Source organism: Chenopodium album, chromosome 9 (genome assembly GCF_948465745.1).
Source record: "Chenopodium album chromosome 9, dcCheAlbu1.1, whole genome shotgun sequence".
In the NCBI taxonomy this organism is placed as follows: Eukaryota; Viridiplantae; Streptophyta; class Magnoliopsida; order Caryophyllales; family Amaranthaceae; genus Chenopodium; species Chenopodium album.
Window position 1 is genome coordinate 63,647,440 of NC_137842.1, and position 15,276 is coordinate 63,662,715.

Genomic DNA, 15,276 nt, shown 5'->3' on the forward strand with positions numbered 1-15,276 from the left:
TGTTTGTTAACATTATTAAAAGTTCTTATAAACAACATTATATTTTTCATGTATGGCAAATAATTCCCTTTACCCCATAATATTTTCTCGTTATATCTACTCATCCCACTTAATTTATCTAGAATTTTTGTATATTCTTTCACTTTTTTACATTGTCTCTCTTTAACTACATTTTTCGATCTTACTTTCACTTATCGTAAATGTTAAGATTAAATAAAAACGGAGATAATTGTTAATATCATATGACACATGTTGGCTAGGCACAATCATAGCACAAATGAAGTCATTGTCCAATCTTCCTCGTTCACAAATTAAAAATCTTTATGACCCTTTATCTATACTCGGGGATCAAGGATATATAGACCATATGCATGAAGTTGGACTATTCAAAAGGATATCTCCATTTATGATGGAATTTGCCAAGTGCCAAGATACAGTGGGCTAGTAAAGCACTATTCGAGTGTTCGACGAAATTTCATACTTTCACGAGATTTATAATAAAACTTTAATAAGTAGTTTTCATCACATATAAAAAGAAAGAAGATGATGACCCCTCCTATAAAAAAGATGATGAACGTACTATTCTTCGTGAAGTGATGTTGTTATGTATGAAAATCACGTAATTTCAATTTCAACATGAATTATGATATTAGTGGATGAGAATATAATTTGAGTCCTTTCAATTTTAGTTTGAAATCAATCCCTTTCAATTATTTTTGAAAAGTCTTTTTAATCAACAATAATCCAAAATTAATGATATCAGATATTAATTCATGTGATGATATTTAATAAGTTCCTGCCTAAACTCAATATTCTTTAACTATTTTAACTTGGTGATATTGGGCTCAACAACATGAACTTTTAATAAGATGTAAGCAGCAGCATGAACTTTGACTAGTATTTTTTTTTTTTTTTTTTGACTAGTAGCTAGCTATAACAACACAAAATTCTTTATTAGGTGCACAAAATATTATAAATGAAACTTACCAAAAAAATTTCCGAATACATGGTATCTAATATTTTACACAAATATTAGAAAAAATCCGATGTACAATATCGTTATTGTAAATTGGCTCAACCTTTACCTGAAAAATGAGAAAGAGTGAGCTAGAGAGAGAGAAACCTCAACCCATTGTTCCAGCTAAACCCCCGTCGCCGCCTCCACCTCCCCCTTTACCTCCGCCATCACCACCAAAAAACCTGATGTGTGTTGGAACGCGATGGTTACTGGTTTTATACACCATGGATCGTACATTGACGCTTAAAGACCTTGTACGAAATGAAGGCTGCATTTCTGGTTTTTTTAATTTTTTTTTTATTTTTTTGACCAATCCTATACTGACACGTGTCTAGTAACTTGTAATTACAAGTTAGGTGACCGGTTGGGACCATTTAAAGCGGAAGAGGTATAAAGGTCGGATTATTAAAAAATAATCAATAAGTGGGATTATTTTGTGCGGATGAGGAAAAGGTCGGATTATTTAGGGCAATTTTTCCTATATATTTTGCAGTTTAATTGACTTATTCTTCCTCCATTAATCGTCCCCTATTTGTAAATGAGTATGTTTGCAAAATATACTAATTTTCAATTGAAACAGTGAAATGGGTATGTTCTTTGTCCTATCGATTTCAAATAAAATTGGATATTTTGTTGGAATACTATATTTGTTATAGGCACACAAGTAACCGAGGGCCAAATTGATTAATAAGTAATTAGGAGATTTGAAAGTCGACAACAGCAATGGTTGAGAATGGTGTTAGGTCGTCGACAATGGCGGAAAACCCCCAAAATACTCGAACAATGTTATTAGAAATTTTTTTAGTAACTCAGGAAACTATACATGGTACACACAAGTCTGAAAACGACACAAACAAAACATACTATAAATCTTAGTAACATAGGGAATTATATTTGGTAAGCACATATCGATTCCGAGTAACGTGAATGTTTTAAAGCAATGTTTCTTCCTTTTATTATATTTTTTTGTTACATTTATAGTGATCTTGTGTAATTAAGCAATGATGTTTTTTTAGCAATTGTAATGATTATTTAGTGTGGAAATTGTCATATGTCACAATCAAAATAATGAAGTAAATGTTATCAATTTGTTGACGGATCACTTTCAAACAATTAAAAAGTGTATACTTGTCAAAGGAACTTTCTATGTTACAGAATATGAAATTGTAATAAATGTATTGTTTCTTCTCAAATCCTTAACAATCTAGCATCACGATTTGATAAGGTCCCCTGAAATATAATCATTGACTTGTATTTCATTCTATATAAAACATTTAAATGAAAAGTCTTCATTTGTAAATAGTCGTTATTGATATGCGACATATCTTATATAAAATACTAAAAGACGGTAAAGAGCTTGTCAATATTATAATCTCTTTCACTTGGAAATAGTGTTTAACTTGAGCCCTTATTAAACGACTTATATCAAAGTCAGTTTTAATTTTTGTATGAAGTCATAAACCAAAGGCAGGTCATAAACTCTTGCTTTTTCATATTTTTTCATTTGGTTAGTACATTAGTTAGTAACCTTATATATGTTACATAAAAACTCTAGAATATAACTTCCTTAATTAGTAACAGATAATTCTGATTCATGAAATTAGGTATAGCCATTAAAAAGAGCATCTAGTGTAAGATTTCATAGTGTCATACATGAACAACAATAATGACGTAAACATTATAAATTTTGTTGACGGATCACCTTCAAAGAGTTAAAAGAGTCAGTTTACTTGTCAAAGCAACTTTCTATGTTACGGGGTATTAAATTATAGTAAGTGTATTATTTATTCACAAGTCCTTACTAGACTAGGATCACGTTTTCATAATTTCCTTTACAAAAATAATCGTGACCTGCATTTCATACTATGTAAAAAAAGGTCAACTAAAAAGTCTTATATTGTATATAGTCCTTATTGATATGCGACATATCATATCTTATATAATACAGCCATCCCCCCCCCCCCCACCCCCAAAACCATCTTTGTTCATTTTGTTAGTACAGTAATTAGTAACAATGTATATGTGACTGAAAAACTGTAGAATATATAACTTTGTTAATTAGTAACAGATAAGCTGATTTATGAAATTATTTATAAACACAATGAATAATTAAGCAATGATAACTCTTTAGCTATTGAAAAGATCATTTAGTGCAAGATTTCATAGTGTCATACATGAGCAACCCTTATTTTAGTTGACACTAATAGATTTGTTGACGGATCACCTTAAAACAGTTAAAAGAGTTAGTTTACCTGTCCAAGGAACTTTCTATGTGACGGAGTATTAAATTGTAAATAGTGTTTTATTTCTTCAAAATTCCTTACAAAACTAGCATCACGATTTGACATATTCCTTTGAAAAATTAATCATCGGCTTGAATTTAATTCTATGTAAATAATGTAACTGAAAAACTTAATTCTTACTATACTTGTTATTGTGATGATATTTCTTCTTCTTCTTCATCTATTATTATTATAAGATTATTATTATGACCATTATTAGTATGTTTATTATTACTATAATTATTAGTACTATTATTATTATTATTAATACCCCCCACCCCATCTTTGTTCAATTGGTTAGTACATTAATTAGTAACAATATACATGTTACTGTAAAACTGTAGAATATAAAACTTTGTTATTTAGTAACATGGAATGCTGGTTCGTGAAATTAGTTATAGAGAAAAAGGATAAATTAGCAATGAAAAGTCTTTAGCTATTGAAAAGATCATTTAGTGTAAGATTTCAAAATGTCAAACATCAGCAAGAGTAATGAAGTAAAATTATTACTATTATTATTGTTGTTGTTGTTGTTGTTGTTGTTGCTGCTGTTGTTATTATTATTTAACTTTGTTAGTACATTAATTAGTAACAATGTACATGTGACTGAAAAACTGTAGAATATATAACTGTCTTAATTAGTAACAGAGAATCTGATTCATTAAATTAGTTATAAACACAATGGATAATTTAGCAATGTTAACTTTTTAGCTATTGAAAAGATAATTTAGTGTTAGATTTCATAGTGTCATACACGACACTAATGAAATTGACCCTAAAAAATTTGTTGACGGATCACCTTCAAATAGTTGAAAGAGTTAGTTTACCTGTCCAAGGAATTTTCTATGTTACGGAGTATTAAATTGTAACAAGTGATTTATTTCTTCACAATTCCTTACAAGACTAACATCACGATTTTACATATTCCTTTAAAAAATTAAGCATCACATTGAATTTAATTCAATGTAAAAAATGTAATTGAAAAGTCTTATTTTGTATATAGTCTTATTGATATGCGACATATAATCAAATATATATATATAACAATAAACGATGGCATAATTCTTTTTCTCTCGAAAACAATGTTTAACTTAAGCGCTTATTAATAAAATTAGATCAAAGTTGTAATAAGCTAATCATGAGCTCATAAATCGGCATTATTTTTTATTGCCTTTCTCACAATACTTGTTAATGTGATTATGTTAATTTTTCTTCTTATTCATCTATTATTATTATTGTTATTATTATTATTATTATTATTATTATTATTATTGTCAACACCCCCTCCCACCCCATCTTGTTCAATTGGTCAGGACATTAAATAGTAACAACATGCATGTGACTAAAATACTGTAGAATATATAACATTCTTTATTAGTAACATGAAATATTGATTCGTGAAATTAGTTATAACGGAAAAAGATAATTTAGCAATGATAAATATGTAGCTTTTGAAAAGAGCATTTAATATAAGATTTCATTGTGTCATACACGAGCAACAATAATGACGTAAACATTATAAATCTTGATGATGGATCACCTTCAAACACTTAAGAGATTTAGTTTACCTGTCCAAGGAACTTTCTATGTTACGGAGTATGAAATTGTAATTAGTGTTTTATTCATTCAGAATTCTTTACAAGACTAGCATCACGATTTGACATATTCCTTTGAAAAATAAATCATTGGTTTGAATTTAATTCCATGTACAAAATTTAACTTTAAAAGTCTTTATTTTATTTTATTTATCATTTTTATTATTGTTGTTATTATTATTATTATTATTATTATTATTATTATTAATGAAAAGTCTTTATTTATTTATTTATTTATTATTAGTATTATTATTATTATTACTATTATTATTATTTTAATACCCCCCACCTCGTCTTTGTTCATCTGGTTAGTACTTTAAATAGTAACAATATACATGCGACTAAAATTCGTAGCAAATATAAGTTCTTTAACTAGTAACAGATATTTCTGATTCTTGAAATTAGTTATAAATAAAATGGATAATTTAGCAATGATAAGTCTTTAGCAATTGTTATATTCATTTGAATATATTTTGTTGACGGATCAACTTCAAAGCGTTAAAACCCGTTAGTTTACATGTCAGAGCAACTTTCTATGTCACGGATTTTTAATTTGAAATAAATGTATTATCTATACTTATATATTAAAAAGCGTATAATAAAAACGTTTATGTGCCACGTGGCACCCTCGCCATGTCATCTTTTAACTATGAGCATATTCTAATAAAAATGTCTCTTATGAGATTTGAACTCACAACCACAAAAATATGCATTAGATGTCTTACCATCTTATCCATATATTAATCATGGTTTTACACTCGACTCATAAATATATAAGTATATGGATGGGATGGAGATCTGAACATTTAATTTAATAAATGAAATTCTTAAAAAAAAAAAAAAAATCGATCCTATGATTTACTAATTATGATCATCGAGATAATACATACAAGCAAGAACATTTAACAATTGTTATAAATTTTAGTTACTTAATTATTTTGATAATAATTATGTCTTTATCTTCATTATGTAATACGAAGTAAATTATATACAAAGGATATGTCTATATAACTTTTTTACAAGAAAAACATGTTTACATAATTAGTCAATAGTTGTTCCATATATAATTAGTTTATTCAAAGGTTTATTGAGAAACTATTACAGTTATAAACAAATAATGAATAAATAAATAAATAAATAAAAATGAACCTACCTATTCAATTACAAGTGTTTAAAAAAATAACTCGGAACATCGCCCAGGCAACACACTAGTTTCTTCTCAAATCCTTCCTACACTAGCATCAAGATTCCATGATTTTCTTTGAAAAATTAATCATTGGTTTGAATTTAATTCTATGTACAAAATTTAACTGAAAAGTCTTTATTTTATTTTATTTATTAGTTATTATTATTATTATTATTTTTATTATTATTAGTATTATTATTATTATTACTATTATTATTATTTTACTACCCCCCATCTCGTCTTTGTTCATTTGGTTAGTACTTTAATTAGTAACAATATACATGCGACTAAAATTCGTAGAAAATATAAGTTCTTTAATTAGTAACAGATAATTCTGATTCTTGACATTAGTTATAAACAAAATGGATAATTTAGCAATGATAAGTCTTTAGCAATTGTAATATTCAGTTGAAATATATTTTTTTGACGGATCAACTTCAAAGCGTTAAAACTTGTTAGTTTACATGTCAGAGCAACTTTCTATGTCACAGATTTTTAATTTGAAATAAACCTATTATTTCTTCTCAAATCCTTCCTACACTAGCATTACGATTCCATGAATTCCTTTGAAAAATTAATCATTGGTTTGAATATAATTCTAAGTACAAAATGAAACTGAAAAGTCTTTATTTTATTTATTATTTGTTATTATTATTATTATTAAAGATATTGAAAAGTCTTTATTTATTTATTTATTTATTATTATTATTACCCCCCACCCCGTCTTTATTCATTTGGTTAGTACTTTAATTAGTAACAATATACATGCGACTTAAATTCGTAGAAAATATAAGTTCTTCAATTAGTAACAGATAATTCTGATTCTTGACATTAGTTATAAACAAAATGGATAATTTAGCAATGATAAGTCTTTAGCAATTGTAATATTCATTTGAAATATAAGTCTTTAGCAATTGTAATATTCATTTGAAATATATATATACACTTCCTCCGTTGCTATTTAGTTGACACGTTTGATTTAGGCACATATATTTAAGGAGAGGAGAGAGAGTGATAGAGAATGAAAAAGGAAGTGGAGTACCCAAAAAGGAAACGTGTCAACTAAAAAGAAACGGAGGTAGTATATATATATATATATATATATATATATATATATATATATATATATATATATATATATATATATATATTAATGTATAAATTTATAATAGTATGAAGTGTGAATATCAATGAATAATTTTAGGTTACTATAATATTATGTATATTGTAGCAACTCATTGCTAATATTATAGTAATACTTTTAGGTTACTATAATATTATGTATCTAATAGCATATGTGAATTGAAGTACTTCGTATTTACCAAAATAATATGTATCGTGATAAAATAAACTACAACTTTTTACATATTCTTAATGGGGCTCTCTAAATCTTTGTAATCAAATGTTACGTATTAGTAGTTAAACGAAATCAAATTAACAAATTAAATCTATCTATATCTATAAGTAATCAAAAACTCTAACCAGAAACGACACATGTTCCCATTTAATTACACTTCTCTATATTATTCTCTAATCCAAGTACCGCATGTGTTATTGCATTTATTAATATTTTAAGTCTATTTCTAAGTCGTCTTTCATTAAATTTATACTTCATCTTCACCTCTCCTCTTCAATTCAACTTTTTCCTTTTCTGTTTTTAGTTTTAGCTCCTCCAGGCCACCCCCTTTATTTAAGACTCCTTTTCCTCGAGGACGTGAAACAAAAAGTAATAAATCTAATATATGTATGGAACGGGGAGTTTTTTCCCGAGGTTTTAGAGAGCCGCATAGGATCTAATTTTCTTATTATGCCATGTAAGAATATAAATTTTATTAGTATCTAAATTAATAATAGATTATTAAATCTTTTATAATTAAATAATTCATATGGCACGTAAGCAAAATTGACAAAAGTGATTTTAATATTTAAATTATAATTAAACAATTCAAATGTCACGTAAGAAAAATTGGCGAATGAGAGTTTTAAATTTAAATTAATTAAACATAAAATAAAATATTTTTGATATTAAGAACTTTATCTAAATATATAACCAATTTTAGCACAGTAATTAAAAAAAATTATTTTAAAAAATCTTGTTATAATCTAAGGACACAATATTATCAATATATATAAGTGGCCTTTTTTTTTATAAAACTAATAAAGCAAACTATATATTTCACTTCTTATTATTTTACTTTCTTTTATTTACAAACAATGACCGGAGCATCGCCAGAGCCAAAAACTAGTTAAGAGATAATAAGTTGTTCTATGTTACGGAGTATATATACATATCTCATTCATGTGTACTAAAGTTTAAAAAACGCTAGTATAAGTAGTTAATTTGTACATAGTACATGTTGGGATAGGTAAATTTACTCAATTAAGTAGCAAATAAATGTGAAATGAATAATACGAAATTAAGGTTATATCTAAGACGATTTACTTTTTACACGATCAATCAAATGATATGATTTTACTTAAGCATATATGCAAATATACTCCAATATTCTATTTTCTACCATAAATTATAAATTCAAATTTTGTAACCTTGTACTATTATAATTATTATATAGCGTAGGATAACTATTATTAGCAGTTCTTATTGAAGGATAGCTATGTCGTTTATAGTCGTTGTTTAAGATTAATTTGATTTTTACATGATTATTTAGGAACAACTGTTTGATAAGTGTCAATTTCTGTACATATAACATAACCTAACAAGTCCATTTGTTTTCGGGGTTTCAGGGTATATAGTCTGCAAATTGCTAATATAAAAAGTTATTTACTATACTCATACTAGTAAACGCTAATATAAATAGTTAATTTTTTGTTAATAATCAAGGTCGGTGTAGGATTTTTTACTGATTTAATTAGTATTTGATTAGTATCCAACACATTTGAATTTGAACATGATTAATGGAAAAATATGATTTTACTTAAACAATTGTTATTGTTACTAATTATATATGTATCTTTGTATCATCCAAGAAAGTCGCAAGGACTGAAATTTAATTACCCGTTCAAGTTCAGAATCCAGTTCGAAAATTCGTGGAAATCTTAATACGAGAAACGAATGACATTAATTCAATATAAAGTATATTTTATCTAAATTGATATCATATACTGGAATGTTCAACGTCAATTGTTGAATCTGGAAAAACGAGATAGATAAGAGCAGTGAAATTCATTTAATTAAATTAAACACATGTTAGAAAAAAATCGATCATGGTGGATTGTTGATTGTTCAAAATCGAATTCGTTTGTCCAATACACATGCTCGGGAATAGAAAATTCTTATAACTTAATCTGAGTAACAATTGTCGGCGCTGGATTCCGTAATCTTCACCGGCGTCCTGTTCATCTTCTTCGGTGTCGTGTTCATCTTCTACGGCGATGTTATCATATTAACCTGTATAATGGTTGTGATACCATCAATGATAAAATAATAGAAATTTCATAAAAAAAAAAAAAAAACAAAAAACAAAATTTTGTGCATTAAATGCAGTTAGGCGCCAAGAATTTTGGCCAGCCATTTTCCCGCTTTCAGTAGCTTGTTAGCGCCAATGAGGGTGAAATTTTCCCCCCTAAAATTCCCTCTTCTTTTTTTGGCTCTTGCTTATGTGTCAGCATCTCATTGGGAATGTATATGGAGCCCACATACAGTGAATGTATGTGTATCACTGTCCGTAGGTAAAAGGGTTTGCAAATACACTCTGGTTTTCTCCCGCTATCAGCAGCCATGGTAATTCTCTCTCCTCACTCCCAACTCAATTTTCTTGTACTGTATTCCATATTTTCGATCAACTAAAAAAATTAGGGTTTGTTATTAATTCTGAGTTGCAAATTTGGGTTTGTACTGATTAATATGAATCTTTCTTCCATTAATTTATTCAATCATAATGATTTTGTTGATTATTATAAAACCCTAATTAAATCTGACATTTTGATTATGACTTTAGGATTCGTTATAAATTTCATGATCATTGATTGTATTTCTGTAATTTCGATTTTCTTTGATACAACAATCTATACATTACGAATTCAGAATTATATATATACGTGAATTTGGGTTTGAAAATTAATGTTCTTGTTCATGGGATGTTTAAATTTACATTTACTATATAACTTGCTCGAGGAAAAGTGTGATAGTTCATTTTTTTTTTTCTTTTTGGGCTAATTCGGATTCGAGGATCGGTTTCCAAATTATCTTCTGATTGTTATTGTGAATTTGTGATTAAATGCACTTTCCAAATTTATATATCAGTCAAAGCAATTTATAATAATCCCATAATTTAGGGAAGTCTGAGATTATGTTACATAATAGCGCAAAATAAATCGTTCACCAAAAATGACAAACTATGTTTTTCGGCGTTGAATTATATTTTGCCATGATGAAAAGAATCACCGATAATGTTCGTTTGATCATGAAGTATATGTTCGGATTTGTGTTTAAGGTTGAAGATTATGTTCTTGTTCTTTTAATTATGATCTTCTCGACTTTTTTATTTAAAAAAATGAATATAAATTGAACTTGTTCTTTGGGTTTAGTTGAACTTTATATATGTTCATTTCTTTTTCTTTTGAGTGTAAATTACATGTTCTTTATATCTTTTTAGGTTTATGTTCTTTTGTTTAAACTCTTATATTGTGCATCTAGGTCCACAAACCAATAATTGACACAATATCCTCTAATTTTTATTGTTGATCTCTATTCAGAGATCAAGTTTATGTATGTGTTTGAGTACAAAACCCTATCTGACTACTGTACTTAGAGCTGTCAATTCGGGTAAATGGGTCGGGTCTGAGTCGGGTTAGTGTGGGTCGAGTCATATCAGGTCGGGTCAGTACGGGTTTATGTCGGGACCTATGCGGGTCGGGTTCGGGTTGAGTCATGCTTGAGTCGGGTCACGTCGGGTCATACATCTTATCGGGTTAGGGTCGGGTTTGGGTCGGGTCAATAACAAGTCGGGTTACATTCGGGTCGGTGAAGAACAGGTCGGGTTACATTCGGGTTTTTACGGGTTTCAACGAGTTAGGGTCTTGTTCGGGTTCGAGTCGGGTTCGGTTCAAGTCAATTATTTTCGGGTTATAATCAGATCGGGTCATTATCGGGTTTGAGTCGGGTTCGGTTCAAGTCAATAATTTGCGGGTCATAATCAAGTCGAGTCATTCTCGGGTTCGGGTCGGGTTTGGTTCAAGTAAAAAACTTGCGGGTTATAATCGGGTCATTTCCAAGTCGGGTCATTCTTGGGTTCAACTCGGGTTTAGTTAATAATTTGCGGGTTACAATCAAGTTGGGTCATTTAAACTTGTCTGGTCATTCTCGAGTTCAAATTGGCAATTCAATAATTTGCGGGTTATAATCATGTCGAGTCATTTTCAAGTCGGTCTCGGGTGTGGTTCAAGTCAAAGATTTGAATTCCCTTAAAAAATAATAATAATAATAATAATAATAATAATAATAATAATAATAATAATAATAATAAAAAAGATAAGTCAAGTAAGATTAGAAAGACTTGCTATTGTCTGGGTCCCGTGTATTTTTTATTTTTTTGTTTAATTTTTAATTTTTTTTTGCTGCTGTCCAGTTCAGTTTTTCTTTGACGAGGATTATGTAAGAGATAAGTCAAGTAAGATGAAAAAGGTCACTTTTGTTTTATAATTAGAATCTATGTTAATAAATTGAAAAAAAAAGCCTGAAACTTAATAATCAATACGGAGTACTCTTTTTATCCTAAAAATTCCTAAATCCTAAAATTCGGGTTAGTAATAGGTCGGTTTAAATTCGGGTCGGGTCAATAACAAGTCGGGTTGAATTTGGGTCGGGTCAATTACAAGTCGGGTTTATTTTGGGTCGGGTTTAAAAACGAGTCGGGTTAGGCACGGGTCGGGTTGAACTCGGGTCGGGTTAGTAACAGGTCGGGTTGAATTCGGGTTTTGACGGGTTAAATCGGGTTTGGGTCATTCTCGGGTCTGAGTCGGGTTCGGTTCAGGTCAATAATTTACGGGTCACATTCGGGTCGGGTCCTCTCTAGGTCGGATCATGGTCGGGTTCGGCTCTCAAATGCTCGGGTCAACTCGGGTCTAGGGTTGGTTTCAGGTCGGGTTAGGTCGGGTTCGGGTCGCCATTTTTTTCGGGTTCAGACGGGTTAGGGTTAGGGTCGGGTTAGGGTCGGTATTTCGGGTCGGGTCAGCTTTTGACAGCTCTAACTGTACTGCTATAATTTCCTCACAGGAAGTGCAAAATCGCAACGTTAGAACAAGGGTAGATAGGCTCACCAGTTTACCTTACGATTTGTTGATTAAGATTCTTTCTCTGCTTCCTACCAAGGATGTAGCTTCTCTGTCTGTCATCTCTAAACGAATAAGGCGGATTTTCCCTTTAATTACAACCCTCGATTTCGACAGTTTACCAGCATCACATCGTTTGAAAGCATTGAAACACCCATATGCAATTCAGCGTTTGCCCGCTTTTGTCACCTTTGTCAATAATGTCCTCCAACAATATCGTTCTCAGCATCTCAAAAGGTTTAGACTTCATATCAGCAGAGCAGACCGTATCACCACCCCGTACTCTAATGGTTGTCGCCATCTCCTTGACTTGGAGTTCACACATCTTGAAAAATGGATCTCTTTTCCATTGACCTTTTCTGGCCTTAGGGAGCTGGACCTCTGCATTCTGGTGAAGAAACCAGATGAAGCTCAGTTGCCCCCGGCTATATTCACATGTGAAACATTGGAGGTGTTGAAGCTGCAGGTTAACATTGGTCTTGATCAAGTAATCACTATGCCAGCTTATCGACTTCCAAACTTGAAACAACTACTCTTGCTCACTTCGTTCATTCCTGATGATGACCTTCTGCCCAGGCTAGTTTCAAGCTGCCCCTCACTTGAAGACCTCACATTTCAAGCCTTACCAAACCATACCCTCAAAAAAATTATCTATCCAACTTCCCTTCGGAGATTGTGTATGTATATGAATAGACTTGAGAGTATTGCGAGTGATAACAATGACTTGGTGCATTTCAGCTATCTTGATTCGGAGTTTCTTGAATTCATGGATAATTCAAGATGCATGTGCTCAATCCCCAAGATTCCTAGTTTTGTTAAAGAGGCACTAACCTTTCCTGAGATCTTATTATATGAGGAAATTCAGTTTTCTTTTAAGCAGATAAGTACCCTCCTCAAACCCTTGTCTTATGTTCAACATTTGTCTTTGCTTGGCTGGTTCTTTCTGGTACGTACGTCACTCTGATCTAAACTCTGTTTATAGCTAAATTATTTTTTCATTATTTTGTGAATCATGCAATTGACCAACTGGTTGTCAAATGTTTACCTTTGGCTGAAGGGTTTTGACTGTGAAAACGAAAAGGTTTTAATGGATCAACTGCCTGTGTTTCATAATCTGAAGCATCTGGAGCTGTCTTTTTGTGGTGAAAATCACTGCTGGGATAAGTTTTTGCAGCCACTTCTTTTCCATTCGCCTGTCTTAGAAACACTTGTTTTGCCATGGGTAAGTCACTGTAAGTGTATGGTTTTGGTATTATTTATATAAGTGTAATGCATTAGCTCTTAACTGTAAGCAAATTATGTTTTTGATTGTTGTCTACTAATTTGCAGGGGCTTATGAGTTCTGATCCTCGTAAATACTTCGCATACCCTGGATATAGAAGCAAGTTACAGGAGTTAAAACTAGAGTGTTTCAGAGCTGCTAGCGCAATTCCTTCATGTTGCAGGTATCATCTTAAAAGAATAGTGATAAAAGAGTACTATGGGTCATTTAACCGGGAAGTAGAAATAACCAAGTATTTCCTAAGACAAGCATTAGTTTTGGAGGAATTGGTCATATTTGGAGCCCAAAAATTTAGGATTCCATTTCCAGATAAGAGGTCGATTGAGACTACATTAAAGAATTATCCAAGAGCCTCATCCACTTGCTCAATTCAAGTATTGTGATCACCATGAATCCGTGATAGTGTACATGGTTCGACGATTGTGATATAGTAGCAAGTAATCTGTTTAGGACAATTACTTGTAATGGGAAAACCAAACGCGAAATTCAGTAGTCTACTGTCGAGTTTTAGGTGCAGTACTGTGATCTTAATTACAGAGTATTATCAATGGGAAAACCTCTCTGGCTGGTCTACTGCTTCTAAATTAGGAGAAATGATTATGTCATGCCTGCGTTATGAAGATGTCACTAAGTTGAATCTTTGTTTTCAAGTACACAATTTACAGTTTATACTATTTTGACTTCTTAATTGAGAAGGGGGTAGAAGTTAAGGTTGGTAGCATCTTGCTTATACCTTCGATTTTTTTTAGTTACAACTTAGGAAAATTTTATTTTCTCCATTATTTTTTTTAATAATTTCGATATTTGGAGTTTTAAACTATATTAATCGATGTGTCTCACACATATTTACTCCGTATACAAACTATAAATTCTGGATTTAAAGTATATGGATCATATGATGATACTTTTACGTACTCTTCTTTTCCATCGATCTTGTCATCCTTATGGTTTTTTCTCCTTCTTTTATTTCTTTGCTACTCTATTTCGTTCTTTATGATTTGAAACTCATGTAATGTGATGATCCTATAACTTGGGAATATTGTTTGAAATACCCACTAATTGATAGTCAGATCAAAGCCCTACCAATTTGGGGCATGCACGTAGATTTTTATAATATTAATACTATTTTTCAAAATCAAGTACACAATTGTCAATTATTTGCCTTTGACTTTTATACTTAGCGTTTTAGAAGCCTGTTTTGATTTAGATTAGTACGTAATAATATTCTTTATTCTTTAATTAATAAAAAATATATATATTTATAGAGCAATCCATATTAGACCTGCAGAGAGAATCGAAGACGTACATTTTATCCATCAAATCTTAACTAACACCGATTAATATTTTATTATGTGTTACGTATGGAAAATTGTAAGTTATTTAATGCAAGAATATGAGCAAATACTACATTCTACGTGATTATTAATCAAATTAGATTATATGCGACTTTTCTTGCCTTATTGGAATTGTAATGAAACCTCAATTTATTCCAAGGTACTGTAATGTAGCAACACTTAAACACTGTACTCCATATAAGATTTTGCTCAAAAAATCGTTTAAATTAGTACGTGTATAAAGCAAAAGTCAGCAGCTACATATTTATAAAACAAAGTATATATCTA

At 30.3% G+C, this 15,276-nt stretch overlaps 1 protein-coding gene across 1 annotated transcript; it reads left to right on the forward strand.

The window, feature by feature from the left end:
- Positions 1–1,092: 1,092 nt before the first annotated feature.
- On the forward strand, positions 1,093–14,577 carry LOC145557916 (F-box/FBD/LRR-repeat protein At5g56420-like). Its single transcript, XM_081619093.1, has 4 exons — positions 1,093–1,272; positions 12,317–13,318; positions 13,430–13,594; positions 13,702–14,577. The coding sequence occupies exons 1-4, from the start codon at positions 1,093–1,095 to the stop codon at positions 14,035–14,037; spliced, it is 1,683 nt and encodes a 560-aa protein (XP_081475219.1). The 3' UTR covers positions 14,038–14,577.
- Positions 14,578–15,276: the final 699 nt, after the last annotated feature.

Excerpts from the sequence above, each read along its gene's own strand:
- LOC145557916 (XM_081619093.1), top strand. The coding sequence starts at position 1,093 with ATGAGAAAGAGTGAGCTAGAGAGAGAGAAACCTCAACCCATTGTTCCA. Across the intron at positions 13,319-13,429 it reads TGCTTGGCTGGTTCTTTCTG|GGTTTTGACTGTGAAAACGA; the intron begins GTACGTACGTCA and ends CTTTGGCTGAAG. Across the intron at positions 13,595-13,701 it reads AAACACTTGTTTTGCCATGG|GGGCTTATGAGTTCTGATCC; the intron begins GTAAGTCACTGT and ends ACTAATTTGCAG.